We start from the raw sequence: 24,699 nt of genomic DNA on the forward strand, positions 1-24,699 counted from the left end.
TCACTGGATGTTGTGATCAGTGATGTCATCAGTGATGTCACTGACCATGTCATGAATGATGTAATATGTGACATCATCAGCAGTGGATTGCGGGTGCGCGATATATAGTTAGCGCATCTAACTATATATGGAATTTCAATGGTTTTATGCGAGTAAAATAAGGTTTTGTAAATGCAAATCCCTAACTATATATGGCCTAAAACCAATGGTTTTTTCATTGAATTTTCAAGGTTTTGTAAATGCAAATTCCTAACTATATATCGACTATAACCTATGTTTTTTTCAGTGAATATATATATATATATATATATATATATATATATATATATATATATATATATATATATATATATATATATATATATATATATTCAAGCTACCAAGGTTTCCCTGCAATGGAAGGCACCCCAACACTGCTCACAGGCACACCCTTTATTGGAACAAGGGGAGAAAGGGCATCAAATGCTTCAACAGTCCAGCAACAACCTGAGGCCTGACTCATTTTGAAGTATTAACAAATTTCTTCTTCAGAGGCACGGATGCACTGGAATTTCACGTTCCGTGGACCTGCTGCTAATTGATGTCAAAGATGGTCTGCCCAGAATGAGCCACTCTCTACTGGCGGTTGGCAGTAGGTAGTTATAGTTAGGATATATTTTCCAGAGGAAATCCGCAACATTCTATTTGGAATAACTTTAGCGCCGGTTGACGAATCTTCGCAAAATTTTCAAAACGTTTGGTCAGCTCCGGTCCGCTCCTATTCTGAAAGTTTCACAGTGATTCGTGAAGCGGGGGATGAGAAAAAAAGGGGTCCCAAAACATGTTTCCCATGCTTTTCCTATAGGACTTTTAACCTCAGATACAGCCCGAACTGCTGAACGGAATTATGCCAAATTCGTAGTTCTCGGTTCAGACATATGCCTTTTGCTTGAATGTTGTCAATCTGTTCAGTAGTTCCTGAGAAAATTACAGTTAAAAGCATTTATATATCTATGGGCGCGGACAATCCGCAGACTATCAGCGGACCGTGAGTGTATTGTAAACGCACTCTTCCAATCACACGCTGCATCCTAATTGGCTGTCAAGTGGTTGCAACATTCGAAACCAGGAACTGTTGGCAGCCATTTTGTGCCTCGGTAGAAGTGAGGCTGAAGAAGTCAGAGGAATATGTGTGCAAAACGTAGAAAGGGGGCAGGGTAGAAATACTTTTACCCTTTAGACCTGCTTAGGGGGTCCCAGAAGGACTCCCAGAGCACACAAAATGTTATTTTTTTTTTAAAAGACCCAGCAGGTGCGTGTAGGGTGCCCTAATTAGGCCCCTGGGGTCTAATATTTTTCGTGGATGGCATTTAACAAGGTTTGCAAGTATTATTCCTGTATTCTATAATCTAAATCTTTAATTGTACAGAACCAATGAGACAAACAAAGAAATGATTGGTTGTTTGTTCTTATTGTAATTTTATTGTAACTTGTTCAGTGTTGCATATTTTGTAAGTGAGTCTATCTCTGTGTATTGTAAGGTCATTGATTTTTGATGAAATGTGTAAAAATTGATGAGTATTGATGAAAATAATGTTTTTACAAAACAGCTTGAATATTGAAAAATATGATCTGAATAGATTTAAAGGATAGTAGTGTTTCAGTAGCGTGATCTTTAAGATGAATGATTGATTGAAAGATTATCAGTATTGCCATTTTTCCAGTTGATTTACAGAGTATATTCAGCTTAGCCCTACTAATTATGGGCCAAACCCTTGAGAGTTTAGGAACTTTTGAAATCCGGCATTTTCGTAATTGTAATGAAAAATCTGTCTTTACCAAAGAAGAGGGTGTTTCAGTAAATATATTTTCCTGCTCCCAATTAGAAATGACAGCTTAAATATATTAGGGAATTCCCAAAAATAAAACCAGTGGGCATGGTTGGCCTCAAACATGTGAAAAACAAATGTAGTTGTTTCGTAAGTGCCGAACATGTAAATGTTTTATTTTCATTGATATTTCATTTCCAAACATTATAATATGTCAATGTCTATTGCTATTAATGCATCTTCTATTGACCTTTAGATGCTGAAAATTTGAACAAATAGTATTAAAGAAAAAAATAGGCTGTATTCAGAATAATATTATAATGCACCAAACTTTGTAATATCATCTCCTGAAAGCTTCAGAATAGTACAAAGAGAAAAAGATGGTTTCACTTACTAACCTTACAGTCTAGAAAACCGATACATACCCAAACCCACTCATACCCAATAAACAACGACATATTTCACTGAGCTCATCCATTAAAGCCTTATTGTATATCTCTATCTGTTGAAAGCTCTTCATATATATTGGAAATAAATATGGAACATGTTAAAATACAGTACTTTATTTAAGGATGATGAGGAAAATATAATAGAAACAATACAATTTTGTCTCTGCTCTAGGACACATTACGTGGAATGATTACTCTCTGACAGGATCTTCTCTCTGTTACGTCTGTAAATATTACCTCAGTAATCGGTAAGACTCCATTATTCATACTGTGTTATTAATTATTCGTACAATATTTGAAACCTTTTGCTGTGCGCTACAGTCATGGATGTATCCATTAATAAACAAAGGTTAAATTAACCCTATTTTAGGACAAATATTCAGTGACAATATTAACGTTTTGAATTTTTTTTAAAACGGGAATTCAGCAGTCATAGTTAGCAGCACTAACAATAACTTGCACCTCTGAAATGTACTGCATATGATCTCACATATGACATCTCTCATGACATGTTCAATGAGACCATTTATGTCATCACTAATCTCAAATTACATTAAAGGCTGTTGTCAGAGCCACCATATTTCAACATTATGTGATTGTTTCATGGTGTTAATTTCTTTTTTAGTGATACTGACATCTGTAAGACTCTCGCAAGAACAGATGAACCCAGCCCCTACCCTCACATGTATATTACTCCAGCTCTTGCAAGAGTCTCACAAGCCCATACATTTAACCTATATTGCATGCATAATAGCTGAGTATCATAGGGTATGTATATTAGACTCTGGAAGCAAAGACGCCTCTCCACAGGAACCTCTCTCTTAAGAAAGATTTTCTCCACCCCCTATGTTCTTTTTTTCAATTTCACAAGACTCAGTTAAAATTATTATGGACATGAATTTAGACTTACCTACATTAAAGTATTAAAGCTTATTGTCCCATTAGTAGGCTGTGGGGAAATAATGGCATCTCCAATGAAAGCTTTTCACAGTATAACAGCAGTGCATAGTAGGGTTTGAGAAGAGGTTGAGCTCTCACTCAAAGAACTCCTAAGTCCAACAACTGTGTATCGTAGACTTTGTGGTGGATCGGATTGGAAATGGGGGCATTCGGATAATGCCCGAGGGGTTGGTGTCCGAGTTACAGCTGTGGTCTGCTTTTTTTAGGAGCCTGGGGGCCGATATGGGCAGTTTCTACGTTGTTCAATGCCGCCAGCTGCCCAGTGGATGCTTGAGTGGCCTCTCTGGTGGTAGATAGGCATCCATTACCTGCCTTTTATCTCACTGGGCCGGCCCATTAATGTATGCAGATTGAGGGGGTGCAGGGGGCCTGAGTAGAAGTGGCCTCACTTATTTTCAGGTGGGCTTCACCAGTGTAAACTAATCTGTGTATTTTTTCTACCCCCCCTTACCCCTTTTTTTAATACAATTTCGATAAAGCAGTGTTTTGCGGAAAAGTAAAATGCAAATGTTGGCCCATTTTGTTTAGCGTGCCCAGGACAATTTTTGAGAACAATCTAACCCTGGTGGGACTAGCCTCTCCACTGAAACCTTGAATCAAGGTGACCAGTGTTTAGAGTATAGTGTAAGGAGATACTACCTCTCCAATCACATCTTTCCCCAGGCATAGCAGTATGCATAGTAAGGTGTAGAAAGTACTCACCTCATATTTAAGATCTCTATATTGCATAGCAAGTATTTGAGGTACTGGTCTCTCCACCAAAAAACTTTCCCCAAGGCAATAACCATCTATATTAGCATGTGGAAATAGATGTACCTGTCCAATGGCACCTCTCTTCAGAATGACACTCATACGTAGCAGTATGTACAGAAGATTTGTCTTCTCTACTATCACCTATCTCCAGGAAAATATGGATGTGGAATATGGTGCGGGTAATATGTGGCCTCTCTGCTGACTTATTTCCCTAGAACAACAGGGATACACAGTACTATCTGTAAACGGACTGGCCTGCCTGCTAAAGCATCTCCCCAGAGTGAGAGGTGTCTGTAGTAGTATATGAGAAAAACATACCTCTCTGCTTATACATTTTTCCATGCTGACAGGTACACATAGTAAGCTGTGGGGACAAAGTAACTTTTTTGCTGCAACATCTCTCTTGTATGATACGTCTGCATAGTAGAATGTAGAGACTTTATTGAGCCTCTCCTGAGACCTGTCTCTTGGATGATGGGTGTGCAAATTTGGCGTGAAAAGGGGCTTACCATTGATTACAACTCTGCCCAATATGACAGATATACAAGGGTGGTGTGGGAAGAAAGTATCTCTATGCTGAGAAGTCTATCTTACATGACAGCTATAGAGGCTAGGGTATGGACACATTGTGAGATCTGGGGGTTTCTGTAAGTTCCTGAAGGGTTGTCTGGGGGTCTGAAAGTTAACTACGTAGGTTACTTCGCTCTTGCGTTCCACCATCTCGTATGGCCCAGTCCACTTGTCTTGGAGCGCACAAGGCTCCACTGGCGCCATCACCCACATCTTCTGCCCAGGTTGATATTCGACCAAAGTGGCATTCTGGTCATATCATCTTTTCATTTCTTCCTGGCTAGCTTCTAGGTTCTCCTGATGAGCACCCTGAAGCACTGGGTCTGGTTGCGGAAGGCCAGGATGTAGCTGAACACATCCTGGGGGGTTTTACCAGGGGATTTCTCCAAACCATCCTTCACCAGAGTGAGAGGTCCGCTAACAGGGTGGCCTTACTGAAGTTCAAAGGGTCTGAACCCTAAGAACTTTTGAGGCACCTCCCTGTAGGCAAACAACAGGCATAGCAAAAATACGTCCCAATTCTGTCTCATGGGTTCTGCAAAGCCCATTATCATACCGTTCAGAGTTCAGTTGAACCTTTCAACAAACAGGTTTACTTGAGGATGGTAAGGAGTGGTGAACTTATAAATTACCCCACACCCCTCCCACCGAGATTTCATGTACCCAGAGATGAAGTTGGTACCCCAGTCGGAGACCAACTCCCTGGGGAAGCCCACACGGGTAAAGATCCCAATCAATGCATGGCCCACCACAGGTGCTGTGATTGTCCTGAGAGGGACAGCTTCCGGGTACCGGGTGGCATGGTCCACCAAGACCAGGATGAACCTATTGCCTAAGGCTGTCTTTAGGGTCCAGCGGCCCCTCAATGTTGATGCACACCCACTCGAAAGGGGTGCTCACCACAGGGGTTTTATATCAATACAACGCAGGCTTTTATGCCATGTGCCATTACAACGCGGGCTTTACAACGCAAGTCGTTAGCATGACTTGTGCTGTAGGGTGCTGGATTTGAGAATTGTAAGATTTACTATTCCGAAACCAACCTACGTACAGTAGGGAAGGTGTTGGAATAGTAAATCTACTATTCCTTAGCTTAGAACTCCCTCCAGCGCAAGTCGTGGTAATGACTTGCGTTGTAAAGCCCGCGTTGTAATGGTAGTGTGAGGTAAAAACCACGTGGTAATGGATGTTCCCCCACCACAGGAAATGGTTGGAGGGGTGCCTTGCACTTTCGCCCCTTTTGCCACTTGCCTGGCAAGTCTGGTAAGTCCCACAGAATGTACTGATGTGTCTCTTCATCTGGGGCCAGAAAAAGTGGGTGACAAGCCTTTGGAATGTCTTGTCTTGCCCCAGATGTCCTGCAAGAGGCACGTCATGAGCCAAACCCATTAGGAAGGCCCTGAAGGGCTCGGGTACCACCAGCACACGGGCTACACAGGGCTGCGCCAGGCTCAGCGACCTAAGGCTCACTATAAAGTAACCCATCTTTCCAGTAAATGAGATGATCCTCGAACTCTCCACCTGCTGCATGGTCTGCAGCCTACTGCTGCACACAAATGAGAGAAGGGCATTCCATCTGCACCTTGCAGAACTCAACCCTGGAGGGGCCACCTTCTTGCTGCCAATGGGCCAGCTCAGGTAGGTCCCCCAGTTCAGCCACCTGTTCCCCGGTAGGCTCCAGGGATCCCCCTCAGGATCTGCTCATTCCTGGGCTGTGGCAACCACGGGGATGGGTTTCCCAAGCCCCCTGCACTCTCACTTCCTGGCAGGCCAGGAAACTCTTCCTGTTTCAGGCTCCAGGTCTGCTGAATCACCCCTAATGGCTGCCGTAGACCGAGTGGTCACACAGATCCACTCAGGCAGATCCAACATCTCCATATGAGCCTGGTGTTCCAACTCCTTCCATGGGGACCTCTCAAGGTCATTTCCTAGCAGACATTCTACAGGCAAGGATGAACTCACGACCTGAGGTCCCCCTGCACTCAAATGGAACCTGCACCACCTTTCAGAGGCACACCAAGTTGTCAGCTGCAACTACTGGGTGAAGTACATTGGGAATGACCTGCTCTTCAGACACTCACTGACATCTTATAGATATCACACTGGCTCCTGTGTCTCTCAGAGCATCCACCCTCCTCCCATTGATGGTCACCCACTGCCCGCATTTCTTAGTTATCTTGGGCAGGTAGGTTTCCTGGACCATCTCTCGGTCTCCTAAGAAGACATGGGTAATTACTGCTGGCCCCTCCCCTTCACTGGAAATTAAATCCTCTCCCAAAGCTACACTCACTAAACCCGGTTTTGGAACACTAGTGGGTGCTGAGGGTTTCTTGGAGCAACTAGGGGCAATGTGTCCCACCTCATTGCAGTGATAGCAGGTAGAGGGACCCCTGTTGTCCCACCTTCCTCATGGGGCCCAGATCAGTCTAGGTTTGGGGGGTTGGGACTCCTTTCCCTGGGAAATATTTTGGGGCCCTTAAGAGAACTCCTTTTGGTTACATTTGTCCCCCCCACTCTTCTACTAGGGACCCTGCCCACCTTTGGCTGTGGCACCACAATTCCTCTGTGCCCCCTGAGACTGGTCCAGCGGTCCACCTCCTTAGAAACCTCAATGGGGTCCGTTAGCTTGTTGTCTTAAAGAGGCTAGTACAGCTCTGGAAAACTAATTAAATGCAACAACCTCTTATAATCAGTTAATTTGCTGCCCTTCATCCAACCTTCCAGTGCACGTGTGTACAGATTCACACACTCCATCTAAGTCTCAGACTCTTTCTTCTTGGAGTTCCTAAACTGTAGTCTATACTGTTCTGGAGACATATTGGGATAGGTCATGGCACCTGCTAATTCTAAGGGCTTTAGAGCAATCTTCCCAGAACACTCAAAATGTTTCCACAGGCCCGCCCCCCAATGCTGTTCAGGCAAACCATTCATTCTCGAAAAATCTCATATGGGGTAAACCAGGCATAGATATCCTCACTCCTGTCAAAATTCTGTTCCAAATCCTTGGGGATATATAATTTACCCCCCCTGCACTGGCTGTGCGCTGCCACCATTAGTACCGGACTCCACCTGCTTGGCCTTGATATTTAGTTCTCTCATGTTTAACTCATGAGCCAAAAGCAATTCCTTCTGCTCCAGGACATGATTATTCTTGCTCTCCTCTGCCGCCTTTTCTTTCTCTACTTCCAATTGCTTCATCTTCATTCTCATGATTTCCAATTCATGGTTTCTCACTCTTTGATACTCCTCTAACTCTTCTGAAGTGAAACCCCTTCTGGAATGATTACTGCCAGGCCTTGAGCCTGGGTTGCTCACAGGCAGATCTTGGGGTTGAAAACCATCTCTTCCACTTGGATCATTTCCATCTTGGGCCTCCCACTAGGCCTTCAAGGCTCTCTGCAGCTATTCCTTCCTGGAGCTGCTTTTCACAGGGCACCCAAGATCCTTTCAGAATTGTTTAGGCTGCTCTACTTTGTATGAATACAGATCCTCAATGTGAACTCCAATTCTGCCCCTTTACTTGCTGCCTTCCCTTTTAAAGACATTATGCTTGCGAAGAATTACTCAAAAATAGAGTCAAAACTAAAAACACAGCATGTGGTTGCGTAGTGGTCTGCAATATTCTAGAGAAGTGGTGTGGCTCACTGGTTAGAGGCGGCAGACCCGTAAGCAGAGGACGGCCCAGGACCAGGGTTCGATTCCCGACGCGGCAGGGTCGTGGACCAGGGTCAGCGGGCTCGATAATTCTCGCCTCGGTGCCTACTCCAGTCAGGGACCACACTCGGCAACTCTGGGCATTAGCTTGCCTCATCTTCACAACAGCCCCCCCCAGACGGCCGGGGATGCTTGGTCGCACCTTAGAGATACCCATTAGGGACCATCTCTCAGGGTGAGCCAGGACGGGTTCCCCAGCGGTCGAAGCGCAGAGATACTCCTCCGGGAGTCGATTCTAGCGCTATATAAACCCACAATTAAATTAAATTAAATGCACACCAATTACTGTGTGTCAAGTACAAATACAAGTTCAAATCCTGACCACCAATGTTAGATCTGGGGGTCTCTAGTTGGCAGAGGTAGGTACCACTGTCCAAATAGGGACCCTTGTTTCCTGTCAGGGTAAGGGGGACACACTCTTTAGATAACCCCTGCTCATCCCCTTGGTAGCTTAGCACGAGAAGACAGGCTTATCAAAGGCCGTGTGTAAAGTAATTGTACCAACACTCACAGTAACACAGTGAAAACACACCAGTTTACAAAAATAAAATATCTTTATCTAAACTACACAAGTCCAAAATGACAAAAATCCAACATACATTGTTCCAAAAAAAGTCTTTAAAAAGAGTTCAAAGGGTTGCGCCAAAACAATCCACACTTGCATCACTTTTTAGCCCAAAGTACCTGTAGATGGGACAAAAGTGCATAGTGACAACTGCAGCGTCGAAAAACAAGCGATGTGTCACTCCTGAGACCCTGGGGAGGGGATGCGACAGCCACACTGCACGCAGAAGGCATGTTGCAACAAATCCGGTCTGTATGGGGAGGGATGCGATTCCTTGTATGGATTTCCGAGGCGCAGGTTTCTCCGGTAGAAGCGTCTTGCAAAGGTACGATGCAACGATCTTCGGGATGGCAATGATCTTCGGTGCGGCGGCGATGCGCAGCGCAGCGTCGATCTTCTGTCGCGGCCCCTCGATGCGTTGACTCTGCGACGATGTTCGCAGCAACGGGATGCGGCCCACAAGCAAGCAGTGCGATGATTTCTCACAGCGATGACAGGCTCTGCGACAATACTCGCAGCGACGGGAATTTTCCTTCACCGGGCGATGCGCTCCGCAACCGAACAATGCGTCGGTTCTTGCAGCGGCAACAGGTGCTGCGACGATCTTCACGGCAACGGACATTTTCTTGCACTGTTGACGATGCGCTCCGCAAGTGAGCTATGTGTGCAAATTGTAGATCTTCTTTTCCTCTTGTCCAGCTCCCCAAACAGCAGGCAACAACGTCCAGTGGCCCCACAATTCGATCAAGGACTCTAGGAAGGGCAGAACTCACTCAGCAGAGTTCAGGGTGGGAGCTGGGGGTGAAGTCCTTTTGTGCCTGGGACTTCTTAACTAGAGACCAGCTCTTCTCAGGCCCTTGGAGATCTCTTCAAGCAAGGGGACAGGGCAACAGCAAAATCCTTCCCCTCTCCTTGGCAGCAAAGCTACTGCAGGTCAGCCTTACAGCAGGTCAGTCCTTCTTCTTCAGTCTTCCAGCTTTCTGCTTGGCAGAGGTTCCTTCTTGATTCCAGGATGATCTAAAGGGCAGAGAGGCCTTGGCTTAGTCAGAGCCTGTTCTGGTCAGTCCTGGGGCACTTTGTTTACTTGACTTCTTCTTTCGTGTGAGAGAGAAGGGCAGGTTCATCAGCTGCCCAGCAGGAGGTGGAGCCAGCAATGTGGAAGGCAGACACAGCCTTATTCAGGCCCAGGTGCTATCCCCTCCCACCACTCAAGTTGCAAATGGAGCTATTCTGCCTAGGGATGACTCACTCAGCCTCTTGGAGCCACCCCAGCCCCTGTCACTCACAAACCAGACAGTCAATTCACAAACAGGTGAAGGCACACCGAAAGGTCAGACAAGAAAATAGCCACTTTGTAAAAGTACTGTTTCAAAAACACAGGATTTAAAAACCATCCTTCCTAAAAGAAGAGTTATTAAATTCTGAGTTCAGCGATACCAGACTTTAATTGTATATCTTGCTCCTATGGGAAGATATGCAGGTAAACATTATACGCAGCCTCCACATTATAGCCTATGGGCAAGATAGCCTTTCAATAGTGAAAAACGAAAATGGCTGAAATTCACTACCAGAGCATGCCACCCACACTAGAACATGATCTACCTTTCAAATACACTGAACCCTGCCCAGGGGGGTACCTAGGGCCTTCCATAGGGGTGTCCAATGTGTATAGAAAGGGAAGGGTTAGGCCTGGCCAGTGTGGACACTGTTCAGGTCAGCATGGCAGTTTGCAACTGCACCCAGGCACTGCGGTGGCAGGCCTGAGACAACCTTTTAGGGCTACTCCTGTGGGTGGCACAATCAGTGCTGAAGGCCCACTAATAGCATTTGAATCACCAGTCCTGGCACACTCAGTGCACTTTACTAGGGACCTACTGTTAAAACAAATATGCATATCATGGATAACCAATCACAATAACAATTTACCTAGGGAGTACTTCACTTTGACACTGATCAGCAGTGGCAAAGTGCTCAAAGCATCCAAACCAGCAAAAACAAAATCCAGCACTGCGTCAAAAATACAGGAGGTAGAGGCAAAAAGTCAGGGGAAACCACGCCAAAGATGCCAGGACTAACACACACACTGTCCAGTCAAGTCAGATATCTTCTCAGACTAAGACATGTGCAAAGTCGACTGTGGTTAGAGACTGCTCTCTCTGCTCATACCTTTCTTTATGGTGATAAATGTCCACAGCAGAGAATAAAATGAAGTATCATCTCTGCTGAAAACTGTCTCTTGGACAACAGGTGTGGCACACTCAGCTCTCACTCAAATATCTCCCCATGAGGACAGGAATGTATAGTTGGGCATGGCCAGAGATAGACATTTCAGCTAAAACTTCTCTCCAAAATCACAGCTCCACAAGCACATATAGTAACACATGCAGAGGAACTCCCCTCTCCACTATCCCATTTGCAACAGTGTATAGCAGTGTGTTGAAGCCTCTGTGCCAAGCCCTCTCTTGTATGAGGGGTCCCTATACGACAGTACAGTTTTGAACAGTTCTCTATACTAGGATTCACTGATGCAATACAAGTCAACCTACTAGGATATTCAAATAAATTACTTCTCCATTACCATCTCTCCGTAGCATAAAAGCTGTGCATAGTATAGTATAGATGTATACATGCAGGAACATCTGCCGATGGAACATTTTTTATCAACATTACAATACTGCTATAATATTACTTCAATAACAACTAGTAAACTACTCATTAGTAACTATCACAACAACATCATTGAATGACATAACGAAACTGCAACATCTCTATTAATAAACTATTTAAACAAGAGTAAAACTAGCAAAAACATATAATTCAATAAATTATGATAGACATTAAATTGTCAGTTACAAGTAAAAACAGCAAAGAATTTTGGAGCCTAGTTGCCAAACAAATAGGCATCATGAAAACAACACAAGCACTACCAGTGTCAGCACTGGCCTGAGAAACATATATCCAAAACTTATATAAACTTAATAAACAGGAGGCAAAGAAAGGGAAGTAGCAGCCGCTTAAAGACTGGGCCTTTTCCAGTGGCGCAATCCTTATGTTTCAGGCAGGATTTGGTCCAAAACACTAGGGCTTAACCTCTTTGGTGCGCATGACGAGACCAGCTCGTCATGAGTCACAGTGGAGCTGTGCTCATGATGAGCTGGTCTCCTCATAACAGCTCTAACTCCGCACATACGTGAGTAATTTCCCGCCTGTGCCAGCGAATTATTCAGTGGGTGGAGTGGTGACGAGACCAGCTCCACTTTGACTCATGACGAGCTGGTCTCGCCACGAGCACCGCGGCCTCGCTCCCCCTCCCCCCGCAGGGAAGGGGTTATATTAACAGATTTCAGAATCTTTGTATTATAATTTGAGAAACACTGCCTCTTTTACTTACACATACACGCACATTGAAAAGTTCATTTTTTAACACAATGTGCAATATGTGCTGCTATCTCTCTACATTCTAATATCTACTTCTTAAAATATATATTCAGAAATCTACACCTCTAACAACAGATTTTCCCTCAATAAACCTTGTGTAGAATCTTTATAAACGATAGTCTACTTATTGTCACTTCTCAATAAATTTCATACAATATTTTATTAAATACCTGAACTTGGAGCTGTTTTTTTAAATACAACTGTCTCTTTCAGGTCCAAATTAGGTCACATCTGCGGAGCACAACTCAAACAGACTTTCTTCTCCTTCGAAGTACCAAGGACAATCCGAGCTATACCTGCCTCTGCAGCCAATCACATCACAGCATTTCTTCAACTATGTAATTAGAATATTAACTATTGGTTACCCCAGGCCCTTCTTTTTCTACTTCTCCCCATACAATCTCATAAGATTCTTGGAGGACCTTAAAACATCTAGTGGGATGCCTAGTCATTTTCTGTGCGAGTCTCATGAGACGTTTGCGAGATTGAACAAACCTTATGCAGCAAGCTACACTCCCTTAAGCTTACTTTTGGAAGACTCTTGCGAGTTTGCAACAGTACTGTAGGGAAATAGTAGTATATAGAAGGGAATAACCTCTCCAATGGGAAACCCTATCTGGCATAATGAATGAGCTTACAAGGGTGTGAGGAGGAACTACCCTTTTCTTTCAAACTACTTTCACTCGGATGACAGGTATGCATAGAAGGGAGTGTGTAGTGACTGGCTTCTCCACTGAGATCCCTCCCTTGGATAACGGGAGTGCATAGTAGAGTGTAGGTAGGAAGTAGCCTCTCCTTTGAGACATCTCTATCAGATGATGGATGTGCATGGTAGTGTGTGTGGATGGACTGGCCACTCGTTAGAGAACTCTCTGTCAGATAATGGGTGTGTACAGTAGGATTATGTGGAACAAGTGGCCTCTCCTTTAAAACCTCTCTCTAAAATAAAAAGTGTGCATGGTAGGGTGTGAGGAGGGAATGGCCTCTTCACTGAGTTGTCTCTCTTGAAAAACATGTGTGAATATTAAGGTGTGGGAAGTAACACATCTTCCTTTTCAGACCCCTGTCTCAAATGATGGGTGTGTGCAGTAGTGAAAAGGAAAATAACTGTCCTCTACTTTCAGAACTTTGGCTTATATGATGGGTGTCCATAGTGGGTGCAGGGAAGAACTGGCCTCTCATTTCAGACCCCTATCTCAGATGGCGGGTGTGCGTAGTAGGGTACTGGAGGGACGGGCCTCTCTTTTGAGACCTCTCTTTCAGATGATGTGTGTGCATAGTACAGTGTGTGGATGGACTGGCCTATCTTTTTAGGCTTCTCTCTCAAATGACGAGTATGCATAGTAGTGTATGGTGAGTAACTCGCCTCTCTCTAATCAATAGAAACTCTCATGAGTGATGTGATAAGTGGGGTAATTAGCAGTGCATGGCAATGGAATGATTTATAGCTACTTGAAATCACTGTAACTATAACTGATCAATTTCAGTGTTTTTTTTCATATTAAAATGTAACGCTGTTACTGCTACTTTACCTTTGTTTTTTCCCATTTCTAGTTTGTTTAATGTAAAGTAATATTTCTTTACCATGAGTAAATCCAAAACCTGCGGCCAGATTCTACAACCAACCCCTTGCACGCATCCGAACCCACACTTGGGGGCCGGTCAAACTACTGTGGCCAACCCCACTAAAGGCAGCCACCCCTAGACTGTGCTGAGCATTTGGTCATATTAAACAGGTGTGGCCAGGCTCTGCAACCTTCCCTTGCTAGCAGCCAACCCAATGCTGTGCACGACCATCCACCAATTGTGGTGGGGGTGGCCATAGGGTCTCTCCCTAGGAACCACATCCCCTAGAGTCCTTTTTTTAAGGTGAGTGGGGTACTTGGCACCCCTACCTGAGCCTCATTAGGCACTGGGGACCACAACCCATGGAAATGGAGCTACATTGCCTCCCATATCTAAGTAAATCCTGACCCTGGGGACCAAGGCAAATTTTTTTTTAAACATTTCACCAATGGTTAAAGTAATGTTATAGTTAAGTGAAATGTACGGACGCCCTGAGCCATATTTGGCCCTACGAACTCCAGTCTATTGTTAGGCCCTAGGGACCGCATCTCACAGGGTCTTTTTTTACTTAAATGAGAGGCCTGTATTCCCCCCTGCATGAACCATTCTGGGCCCAGGAGACCCCAATCCCAGAGTCTCTACACTCTGCTCAAAGATCAAAAGTCTGCTACCAGCGAGAAGGAGCATTTTCAAGCTTAGATCAGAATTTTTGTTTGCTCCCTTTTGGCTGGAGTTTTGAAAATGCTCCTGCTAATTGGACACAAGTTTTCCTGTCCACCCTGTTGTAGGTTGGGGATCAGCTGCGTCCTCCGGTGGACTACTCTGGGCAAAAGATGTAAGGTGACCGCAGGGAATGAGGTTCTTGGGGCCTTTTGGGGCTCAAGGAGGGAGTCGCATGTCCCCCTTCACAGACAAAATACTTCGCCCCCTGGGGACCCCATTCCAGGTCTGGGGTAATCGGACCAAACGCCCCCAAAAATGTAATATTGTTCCCCGCATCCCCTTCCTACCATGAAAATTTTTAAAAAGAAGCACAGGTGACGTGTTTCTTTTTTAAAAAAATGCTGTGGATTCATGCATCCTCTACAAATTCACAGCAATCAAATAATCAAAAAGTTTCAGGCCCATTCTAAGCCCCACTGGCATGCCACAACCTGGCCTCGGGGGTCATGCTATTACTAACCTGCCCCCTAATGTTTCAGTTTACCTGTTCTATGACTCAAAACAAATCCCAAGTCATTAGATGGCTGCCACCGCGCCACCACTTGCTGAATGAGCTGCTGACAGCCAATCAAATCTCACTTTGATATCAGTCGGCTTTGTGGATACTCTGCGATGTGAAATATACAATTTAATTTTTAACATACATTTCTCCAAAACTACTGAACGGATGTACACCAAAAAACAAAACACACTTTTTCTGGACCAAGTGTTTTTGTCAAATCAGGTGTAAATCAGCTCAGCAGTCTGGAATGTAGCAGTGTCTACATTTCCTGCAGTAAACTGAACAGGGACCCCCTTTTTCTCAGCTCTTGCTTGACTGATCACCCCAAACCCTGTATATTTCATGGTGTGGAGGATCCGAGGACCCGGGAGCAGTCCACTTGAGATTTGATTGGCTGCCAATACAACAACAATGATGTGGATTGCAGCCATCTTAGGACTTGTAAAAAAAAGGTTATATTTAGGTGACGATTTGAGTGGAAATGTAACATTTTAAACTCTTGTAACTTTAACTCATGCCCTTGAGTAACTATAACTTGCCCCCTCCTCATAAATTAGTTATTACCTGACATGATAAATCACTCATACTATCTTCTATGACAGCATTAATCATATCACTGCTCATCAGAGGGTACTGAGGGTATCCTGCCACCATTAATACTGGAGTCATTTGCTGAGCTCTTATGTCCAGCTGTCTGCAACTTATCTCAAGGGCCATTCTCCTCTCCTAGCCTCTTTGCCTCCAAGATACTTTCGGACTCTGCCTTTTCTCTTGCCAAGGCTCTCTCAGCCTTAGCTTTCTTTTGTCTAGCCTCCATGGCCAGTTTCTTCTCCTCTATATCTTAAGCTGGGTTATCTGCAGCCTAAATTCCCTCTCTGCCTTCCTGTCTAACAACTTCTCTGAGGGCAAGCTTGTACAGACACAGTGCCTTTATCTCTAGTAGGAAGTTCCTCGGTAGTGACTGGGTCATCACTCTATGTTTGGTGCTACATTTCAGGACCTTTGCCCAGGTCTTCCATTTTCTCTTCTACCTCATATTTATCATCCTCTGCCTTAGCTAGTAATGGGTGGACTTCCACCCAAGCACTCAGCACCTTTTGTATCTCCAACCTTCTGTTGGTGCTCTTGGCTGGAAGACCCTCTCCCGCTAGAACTCATTGACTTCAGCCTTGGTGTGTGCATCCAGGTAGGCAAGGTGAAAATCTATTCTGACAGGTGTGATTCTAGGCACAAACGTCAGGTAGAGTAAGGGTAAATTTGGAAAAAGTATAAGGCTAATCAAGAAAAATGTAAACAAACTCCAGTTGCATGCCACAAAGAAGTCAGTAACGTGGCGAAGAAGTTTAACGTATTTAAACAGGCCTTCATACAGGAATATCACACCAATTAATGAAAAAATAGATCAACATTTTATAAATAATTCAAGCCAAAACAACAAAAATCTAATCAGTAGAGCCAGATGTATGCAATATTAGAGGTTTTGGTCAAATTAGCACCAAACAGTACAAAGCGCCAACTGTGGATGGCCTTGCATGAGGATGTGTCAAACAGCAGACACTAAACTTGTTACCTGTTCCTTTTCGAAAGTTATCTCTTATTAAATGTAACTGTTATCTTATGGAAAAGGAAGGCCTTGCAGCAATGAATTATTTGTTTTAAACGTTTTTCACTACTACTGCTTTTTAAATACCTTGCACACTGCCTTATAGGCTGTTTAGGGCCTACCCTAGGGGTGTCTTATATGTATTAGAAAAAGGAAGGTTTAGGCCTGCAAAAGGTTTATTTTATCAGATTGAAATGTAAATGGCAGGTTGAAATTGCATACACAAGCTGAAATTGAACAATTAAGACATGTTTAAAGGGATAAACAAGATAGTGTAAAAGCTTGTGGTGCAGGCCCACTAGTAACACTTGATTTACAGGCCCTGATAAATGACTTTCCAGTTTACTAGGGGCTTATAAATAAATTAAATGTGCCAATTGGGTGTAAGACAATTTTGCCATGTTTAATGAGAAAGCATGTCAGCAGTGGTTAGCAGTGGTAAACTGTGCAGAGTCTAAAAAGCCAGTAAAGACCATGGGCCCGATTCACAGAATAAACTTAAGACTCAATCCTAAACTTACTACTATTTTGGTATTCACAGAATGCACTTACTACTTTTGGTATTCACAGAATGAACTTACTACTTTTGGTGTTCACAGAAGTTAAGATTTTGTCTTAAGTATGTCTTAAGTCTGTCTTAAGTTTTTCTTAAGTCTGTCTTAAGACTAACTTAAGACAAAATCCTAACTTCTGTGAATACCAAAAGTAGTAAGTTCATTCTGTGAATGCCAAAAGTAGTAAGTGCATTCTGTGAATACCAAAATAGTAGTAAGTTTAGGATTGAGTCTTAAGTTCATTCTGTGAATCAGACCCAAAGTTAGCACAACATGAGGGTTGAAGGCAGGAAGTTAGTTGGAAGCAATGGCAAGTACGTCAGGTCCAACACTCGCTAAATGAGTTTTTAGGGTAGGATTTTCCTTCAACTTGCACCCACCATTTAGCGCTATTTTTAGTGTGGAAAATGCCCCCCCCTACATCCAAAGTAGACACAAGGATGCATTTTGCGCTAAGAAACACGAATAGTGAGCACAAGCGGCCAACCGCTAAATGTGCTCTTGCAGTAGGATTTGTTTCTACTAAATTAGTCTTAGCTATGCAAGCTGGAGTAATCATATAATTATTGGTAATTCCACAACAGAGAGTAATACCAAAATTTAAATTACTCTAATTACCCTGGTGTAATCAAAAATATGCCCAAGCCTTCCCCTTTGTGCAACTCCCTCTGCGGGCCCTGAGGGCTACTCTTGCAGGAATTGGTGTGTATTTCCCTCAGACCAGACCTGCATGGCTTTGCAAGTCCTCATATATATGGAGTAAGACAAAGCAGCGCAAGTCACTGCCTTGCCCTACTGTGCGTCAAGGAGGCAATCTATGAGTGTTGCAGTGGGTTTTCCTATGAAACACCCATGGATTTTGATGCTGCCCCCGATTTATGTAATTACAAAAACCTGGGAGAGCGCCAAAACATTACGCCTCCCCAGAGCAGACGTAATAAGGAGAAATATTTGTATTTTTCTCTTTTCTTTTCTCTTTCCATTTGTGTTGCTTTCTGCAAGATTTATTGGTGCTGCGTAGGAAAATACACTGCAACGCCTATGGAATGTCTACTTGATGCAGAGTAAGGCAAGGCAGCAACTTGTGCTGCTTTGTCTTACTCCATATCAATAAGGCCATGCAAAGTCTCACAGATGGTCTTTCCATCGCCTCATAGATATTATTGAGAGGTCTGTGCTGTCAGAGCGTAAAACAAAGTGTCACCCTGATGATGTACACCTTCCATAAATAAGCTCCTTGATATTTAGCCCAACAATGGCAAATATGACTGTATTCAGAAACGTGTGACCAATAGAGCAAATTATTTTGAAGGAAATTCCTCTTTCTCAGCCCCTCAAACACTCAGAAAAACTTCAAACTTCTTCAGTGAATGATAGTCACAGCTATGGTGACAACATGACTTTTTGTTTTCTACAAACTGTGAATGCAAGCCCTTGGCTGCAGGTTTGAGGCACAGTGCACACACCAGTTCTAAGTGATTGATGACTTTCATCCTTTGTGTTGTAATAGAGTTGAATTTGGGCTGAGGTATACTCATAAAGGGCAAGGGAGTACAAATCGAATACAGGGAGAGGTTTAACACTATACTACTGGTGGTTGGGGCAACATAATAAAAGAGTCATATCATTGTTAATGAATGTCTTTTTGTCTTTTTCAGACTGTGTGGCACTGATTAAGTCCTCTGAAATGTATATGAATCTTGGTGTCAATGCCATAAACATGAACATGAAAACAAGCATCCAACCGAAATAAGGGAGATATATTAACTATCATCTTCAAAAAAGTGTGATTTGTATGATTAATTTACAAAAAGAAAATTGCCTAATAAAAGTGATCTGACACTAAAATATGATTACTTATAACCATAATAAAAATGCTGTCCTTGAAATTGTTGTGTTTATTTGGAAATATAAGGACACTTTCTCTAGAAACATGAATAACCATTTGAATATACATCTCTGCCTACTAAAATGGTTTGTTAGTAAACTGAAGCACTGTGAATTTGAATTCGACCTTTCAAAATCTATCTTTGTAAAATTAAAGTACTGTGAAATTGAATCAGATTTGTTTAATCGTATCTCAGCATGCGGAATGCTCACTACATTAGGACGTGCTGAGTCTGATTTTGATTGGATTCACTTAACAAATCAGAGCACAGAATGGCAAAGCTAGCAAGACTCTGGAGACCTTAAAGCAGTGACAGCAGTACTGATGAGCAGGGGGCATGCCACTGGAGCACCAAAGGAAAGACCATCTGCACCTGTCCATGTCCGTCCATGGCCTGTTACTATGCCAGAACCCGGTTCACAATCTCATGAATTAAAACTCCTCTCTTCATGAAGTAAGTCATTGTAATCCTAAGTGGAGCATAGACATACATTGTTTGGTCTTTATAATGCCTCCTTTAACATGAACATAACAAAGCAGAACCCAAAAAATATTACAGCCACAATCAATAGCACAGCCTCCACTCCCACCATACGTAAAACAAACAGTCTCACCATTATATATCTTAACACGTGATACATGACCAAACATCAGTTAGAGATATCCCATCTATTAACCACAGAATCACGGTACATTCTGCTAATACCTGAGACACGGTTAGCAAATAAAGCCATACCAAACATATCAGGAGCTTTGCCAGAAAACTATTATGTTTTAAATTCAAGTAGACCATTGGAGAATAAGGGGTAACAGTTGTTGCAGTGATCAAAAGACATCTGACATTCACTAAACTTACCCCATTAGAAATCTCGTCAGTTGATAACATTAATAATGAAACTAGACGTTTTCACCGCCTCGATGGTGTGTGTCCTTATGTAGACAACCATATCACATACAGGAGTTTCCTCAATGCCTGGCTAACAACTTATCCTCACTGATTATTGAACATGCACAAATCTTGCTTCTCGGAGACCCGAATTATTGGGAAAATGAGGAGAAAGGTTGCAAAGACTCCTGGGATCTGACAAGCATGCTACACAATCTTAACCTTACCCAACAAATATTTGACCCGGCTTACAATAAAGGCCACACACTGGACCAGATTTTGTCCATCAATCTCACTATATTCAATGTCTCCATAACTCAGTGTATATGGATGGATCACCATTTAATTAGGGTCGCTCTAGATGAGCCTACCCAACCTAAAATCACCACTCCAACAGAGATAAACTCAAGAAAGTGGAACTGTATTAATATGAACTCCTTTCACAACACCTTGTCATCCAATGTGCCCCTTTTTATGGAAAATCTTAAATGGTAGAGGAATCAATATCATACTGCAAACAACAGCTAGCAATACACATGCTCCGTTTCAAAGAACGCATTGCCATGAGTTGATCAAATGGTTCTTGGAAGATTTAAAGATAGCCAAACTAAAACAGCACCAGGCAGAACAGAAATGGAGGAAAACATAGTGACATAGGAATCTTTGTTCAAAACATGAAAAACTATAAAAATGCTATTCTGCAGCCTTAAACTCTAGAAATAAAGCAAAAGGCAATTTTGAAATTGTCAGAGAGCTATCCAATCTGGATCGAGTATCACTAACAATGATATCCACACCATCATTTTGCAATGACCTAAATACATTCTAGACAAAATAAATGAGATCAAATATACAATTTAAGACAGAACATTAGATTTAATGACTACACCGGAAAAAAGAAATCCCTTTCCTCTCACGCCTTTTCCCCTCACCAGTCAAGACCATCTCATTGAACTAATGCCTAAAGTTAAATCTGGATCCCGAAAGATGGATGCCCCCACGGGTCCAACTATTTTCCACAAATTCCTCTATCCCTTCTGAAGAGGCTGTGATAATCCCACTCTGTAAAAATGTAGGTGAAGACCCTATGTCATTGAAAAACTACAGACCAATGCTCTTTCCTAGAGGATTCTACATTTCTTGATCCAAGCAAAGCAGGATCCCGCCCTATTCACTCAACTGAATCAGTCATTCTATCTGTGATAGATGACATGAGAGAACAAGCAGATGGAGGCAAAACTCAGGCACTGGTACTGCTAGATCTCTCCACGGTCATTGATATGGTAGATCATGCAATTTTGTTTGACGTAATCAAGGCCACAGGCATACAAGGGATGTATGACGTTACAACGCATGCTTTTACCACGCATGCCTTTACAATGCGTTTTTTACATCGCAAACCTTTACAACGCATAGCGCTTTGGGGTGCTGGATAGTGAATAGTTTAATTTACTATTCCAACTCCAGTCCCCGTGGACACTAGGGAAGGTGTTGGATGGTAAATTAAACTTATTCCCTATCCTAGAGCGCCCCCCAGCACAATGCGTTGTAATGGTTTGCGTTGTAAAAGTTGAGTCGTAAAGGCACTGCATTGTAAAAGTTGCGTTGTAAAGGATGTTTCCCGCATACAAGGGGTCACCCTAGATTGGATGAAATTGTTTCCTAAAGATCACGCATAGTCTTTTTGCCTCTCCCCTTACTGCTCACCTTAAGCCCATTTGAGTTGTGGGCTACCACAGGGCTCTTCGCAAGCCTCACATCTTTTCAATCTTTATATTTGTGCACTGGTATATACCCCCTGGAAAAAGAAGGCAAACATCTATTACTACCCTGATGATATACAGCTAATCTTTACCATTGACACTATGTCAGAATCAAAGGAAGCTTTACAAAACATCATGCTATGTATCAGAGATTGAATGAATGATAATCAACTAAAACGTAACTCCCATAAGGCAAAGATCATTGACATCTATTACAAGCTCAACCGGTGGGCATCCAAATTGATGAAAATATATACATTAAATCAGATAAGAGTATTAACGTCATCATACTTCCTTCAACTTAAGAAAATCATCCCTGCTCCCGTTCTATCAAGAATTGATTATGCAAATGCCCTATACCTGGGACTTCCAATAAGCCTCAACCACAGACTTCATATGGTAAACAAAACGGCAGTTCGACTGGTCTTTTAACAACAAAGGCACTGTCACATCAAACCACTGATGAAGAAACCACATTGGCTTCTGGTGGCTCAATGGACTATCTTTAAAACAGGCTTAATTATCTCTAAGTTTTCTCTATTAAAAAAATCCTGAAGTTTATATCCTGAAGAATCCAGAGATGTACCCTGAGGGCAGTCTCAGATCAGCCCACTTGCACCTTTTAATGGTTCCAAAATTAAAGCTGAAAACGTTCAAATGAGCAAGATTCTCAGTGATTGGTCTCCATATGTGGAACTCAATAGCAATTGAAATTAGACAGGAAGCGGTTGAAAACCAGGCTGTTCTCACTGCTTACTGTTAATAACCTGAGCAGATATTGCCTTCTTTCCCGTAATGTTAAGAAACCTATGGTGAACTTTTGCATTACAAGATCAATATAACATAACGTGTCCCCTTGCAGGAGCAGGTGAACAACTATTGTGAAAATGATAGAACGTACACTTTGGCAAATTTTCTAGCATCAATAATATAGAATTGGGAGTTTGGCACAAGGCCCTGTGTCACCTTGCAAAAGTACGTGAACAACCAGAAAATTACACAATTGCAGGATTGTGGGAATTCAGAGATTTAGATATATCTCGCAGGTAGTCTTACCTTGAAACTTACACAGACTTAGTCTTTATAAATACAAAAGGAGTTCCCTTTAAAGTGTGGGAAAAGGCAGAGAAACATCCATATATTTGATAGGGAAATAGAAGAACAGGTTTTCAAGTGTGGCAGTAAAGGATTCCCTTATTTGCAAGGAGCTACATTTCTGAGCCCTATTGAGATTGCACCGGCGCAAAATGTCAGCTGGCACAATCAGTATTACAGAGGGGGCTGCACAAATTACTGCTGCCTCTTCGGTGATACCAAAGTTCACTAGGGGCCCAAAAAGTGGCCTCTCTAGTTGTTTCCAAGGCTTAGTCTCTGCTGAGTGGCAAGTTTACAATGAAAGTTTACAAGCAGAAATTGTGTGTTCCAGCTTCACGTAACTAGGATCAGTGTACCTATCCAAACAAAGGTTGGACATATGAATACAGATCATAATGATTCAAAATTTTAGGGCATGGGTGATAAGTTGGGCATTTACCATCCCAGTAAGTGACACAGACTCCTTTCCCCAATAGAAGTAACCGGAAGGTCAGGGTCATTTTACATTCTACTCAAGATCAATCTGGATGTATGAGCACAGCAAAAAAAACTAGGGGCCAGATGTAGGTGTCCATTTACCGACCGGTAACGGCCAATTTCGACCGTTACCAACCGGTAAATGGCCAGTTGAGATGTAGGGGCCCTTTTTTAACGATTCGGTAAATTTACCGAATCAGTCAATTTAAAGAATCGGTAAAATACCGAATCAGTATTTTTACCGATTCGGTAATTTTGAAATGTAGGTGGGACTCTTCTGAGTCCCACAGGCCTTACCGAATCGGTATTTTACCACCCAATCCAATTGGGTGGTAAAATACCGATTCCAGGTGTGCATGCACACATGTGCATGCACACCTATGGCATGTGACAGACGGACATGCCCTTAGGGCATGTCTGTGTTCCACATGTCACACATGCCTTAAATCGGGGTGCTAGAGTGCTAGAGGGTGTCAAAGTGACACCCCCTGCACCCTTGCAAAAATCGGTATTTACCGAATCGGTAAATACCGATTCGGTAATGACCATTGATTCCTATGGGCAGTGAAGCCCATAGGAATCAATGGGCATTACCGAATCGGTATTTACCAATTCGGTAAATACCGATTCTTACAGAATCAGTAATTCAATTACCGATTCTTTCTACATCTCCCCCCTTCTATTTTACCGATTCATAAATACCGAATCGGTAAAATTCGGTATTTATGAATCGGTAAAATTAACTTACCTACATCTGGCTCTAGGTTTCTAATTAAAGCTTTATGCAAACTGGTTGGATGAGAGAAAACTGCCATTCACCAAATTTTCAAGAAGTTAAGACCTTAAAGATGGAGGCAGAGTCAGATGTTAAGTCACCAAGCTCTGCACCAGCCCATCTAACATCCTCCACCAATCCTTGCCATCGTGCTTTCTACTACATTGAAATTGTATGTGTGAGGGCCCCACCACTGCAGAAAACCTGCCCAAGCACTATGGTCCCGGACCTTTGCCAGTTATGGCTGCAAGACTGGTAGGCCAACAAAGGAGACAGAGCCCGAAGGCCTATCTGCGTGGCTGGCCTACCGGTTACAAGGGCCTTTGAGGCAGACAGTCATCGATCCTGGTTCCCCCCACCGTTTTTGAATGTGTTATCACAAAAGTGAAATTGGTGTTAAAAAGCAAATGTTTTGCGACCTCATTCCACTTGTAAAACATTCATTCATAGCCTTGCAATTCTGTATTAGGGAGGGATGCCCTTAACACGCCCCTTCCTAATACCGTCTGGCAAAACCCAAATTGTGATTCGGTAACAAGTTCCTGAGTCGCAATTTGAACTTTGTACATCCTAAAATACATCTTTCCCTTTTGCAAACTGGCCAATTTGC

At 42.9% G+C, this 24,699-nt stretch overlaps 1 protein-coding gene across 1 annotated transcript in view; it reads left to right on the plus strand.

Moving 5' to 3' along the window:
- Positions 1-19,094, plus strand: part of LOC147734870 (dromaiocalcin-1-like) — a 98,135-nt gene extending 79,041 nt beyond the window's left edge. The window contains exons 6-7 of the mRNA XM_086953085.1: positions 2,430-2,505; positions 18,864-19,094. Coding sequence (XP_086809211.1) covers positions 2,430-2,505; positions 18,864-18,882 — 95 coding nt within the window. The 3' untranslated portion in view covers positions 18,883-19,094. The remainder of the gene's footprint in view (positions 1-2,429; positions 2,506-18,863) is intronic.
- The last annotated feature ends 5,605 nt before the right edge of the window (positions 19,095-24,699 follow it).

Source organism: Lissotriton vulgaris, chromosome 1_2, assembly GCF_964263255.1.
Source record: "Lissotriton vulgaris chromosome 1_2, aLisVul1.2, whole genome shotgun sequence".
In the NCBI taxonomy this organism is placed as follows: domain Eukaryota; kingdom Metazoa; phylum Chordata; class Amphibia; order Caudata; family Salamandridae; genus Lissotriton; species Lissotriton vulgaris.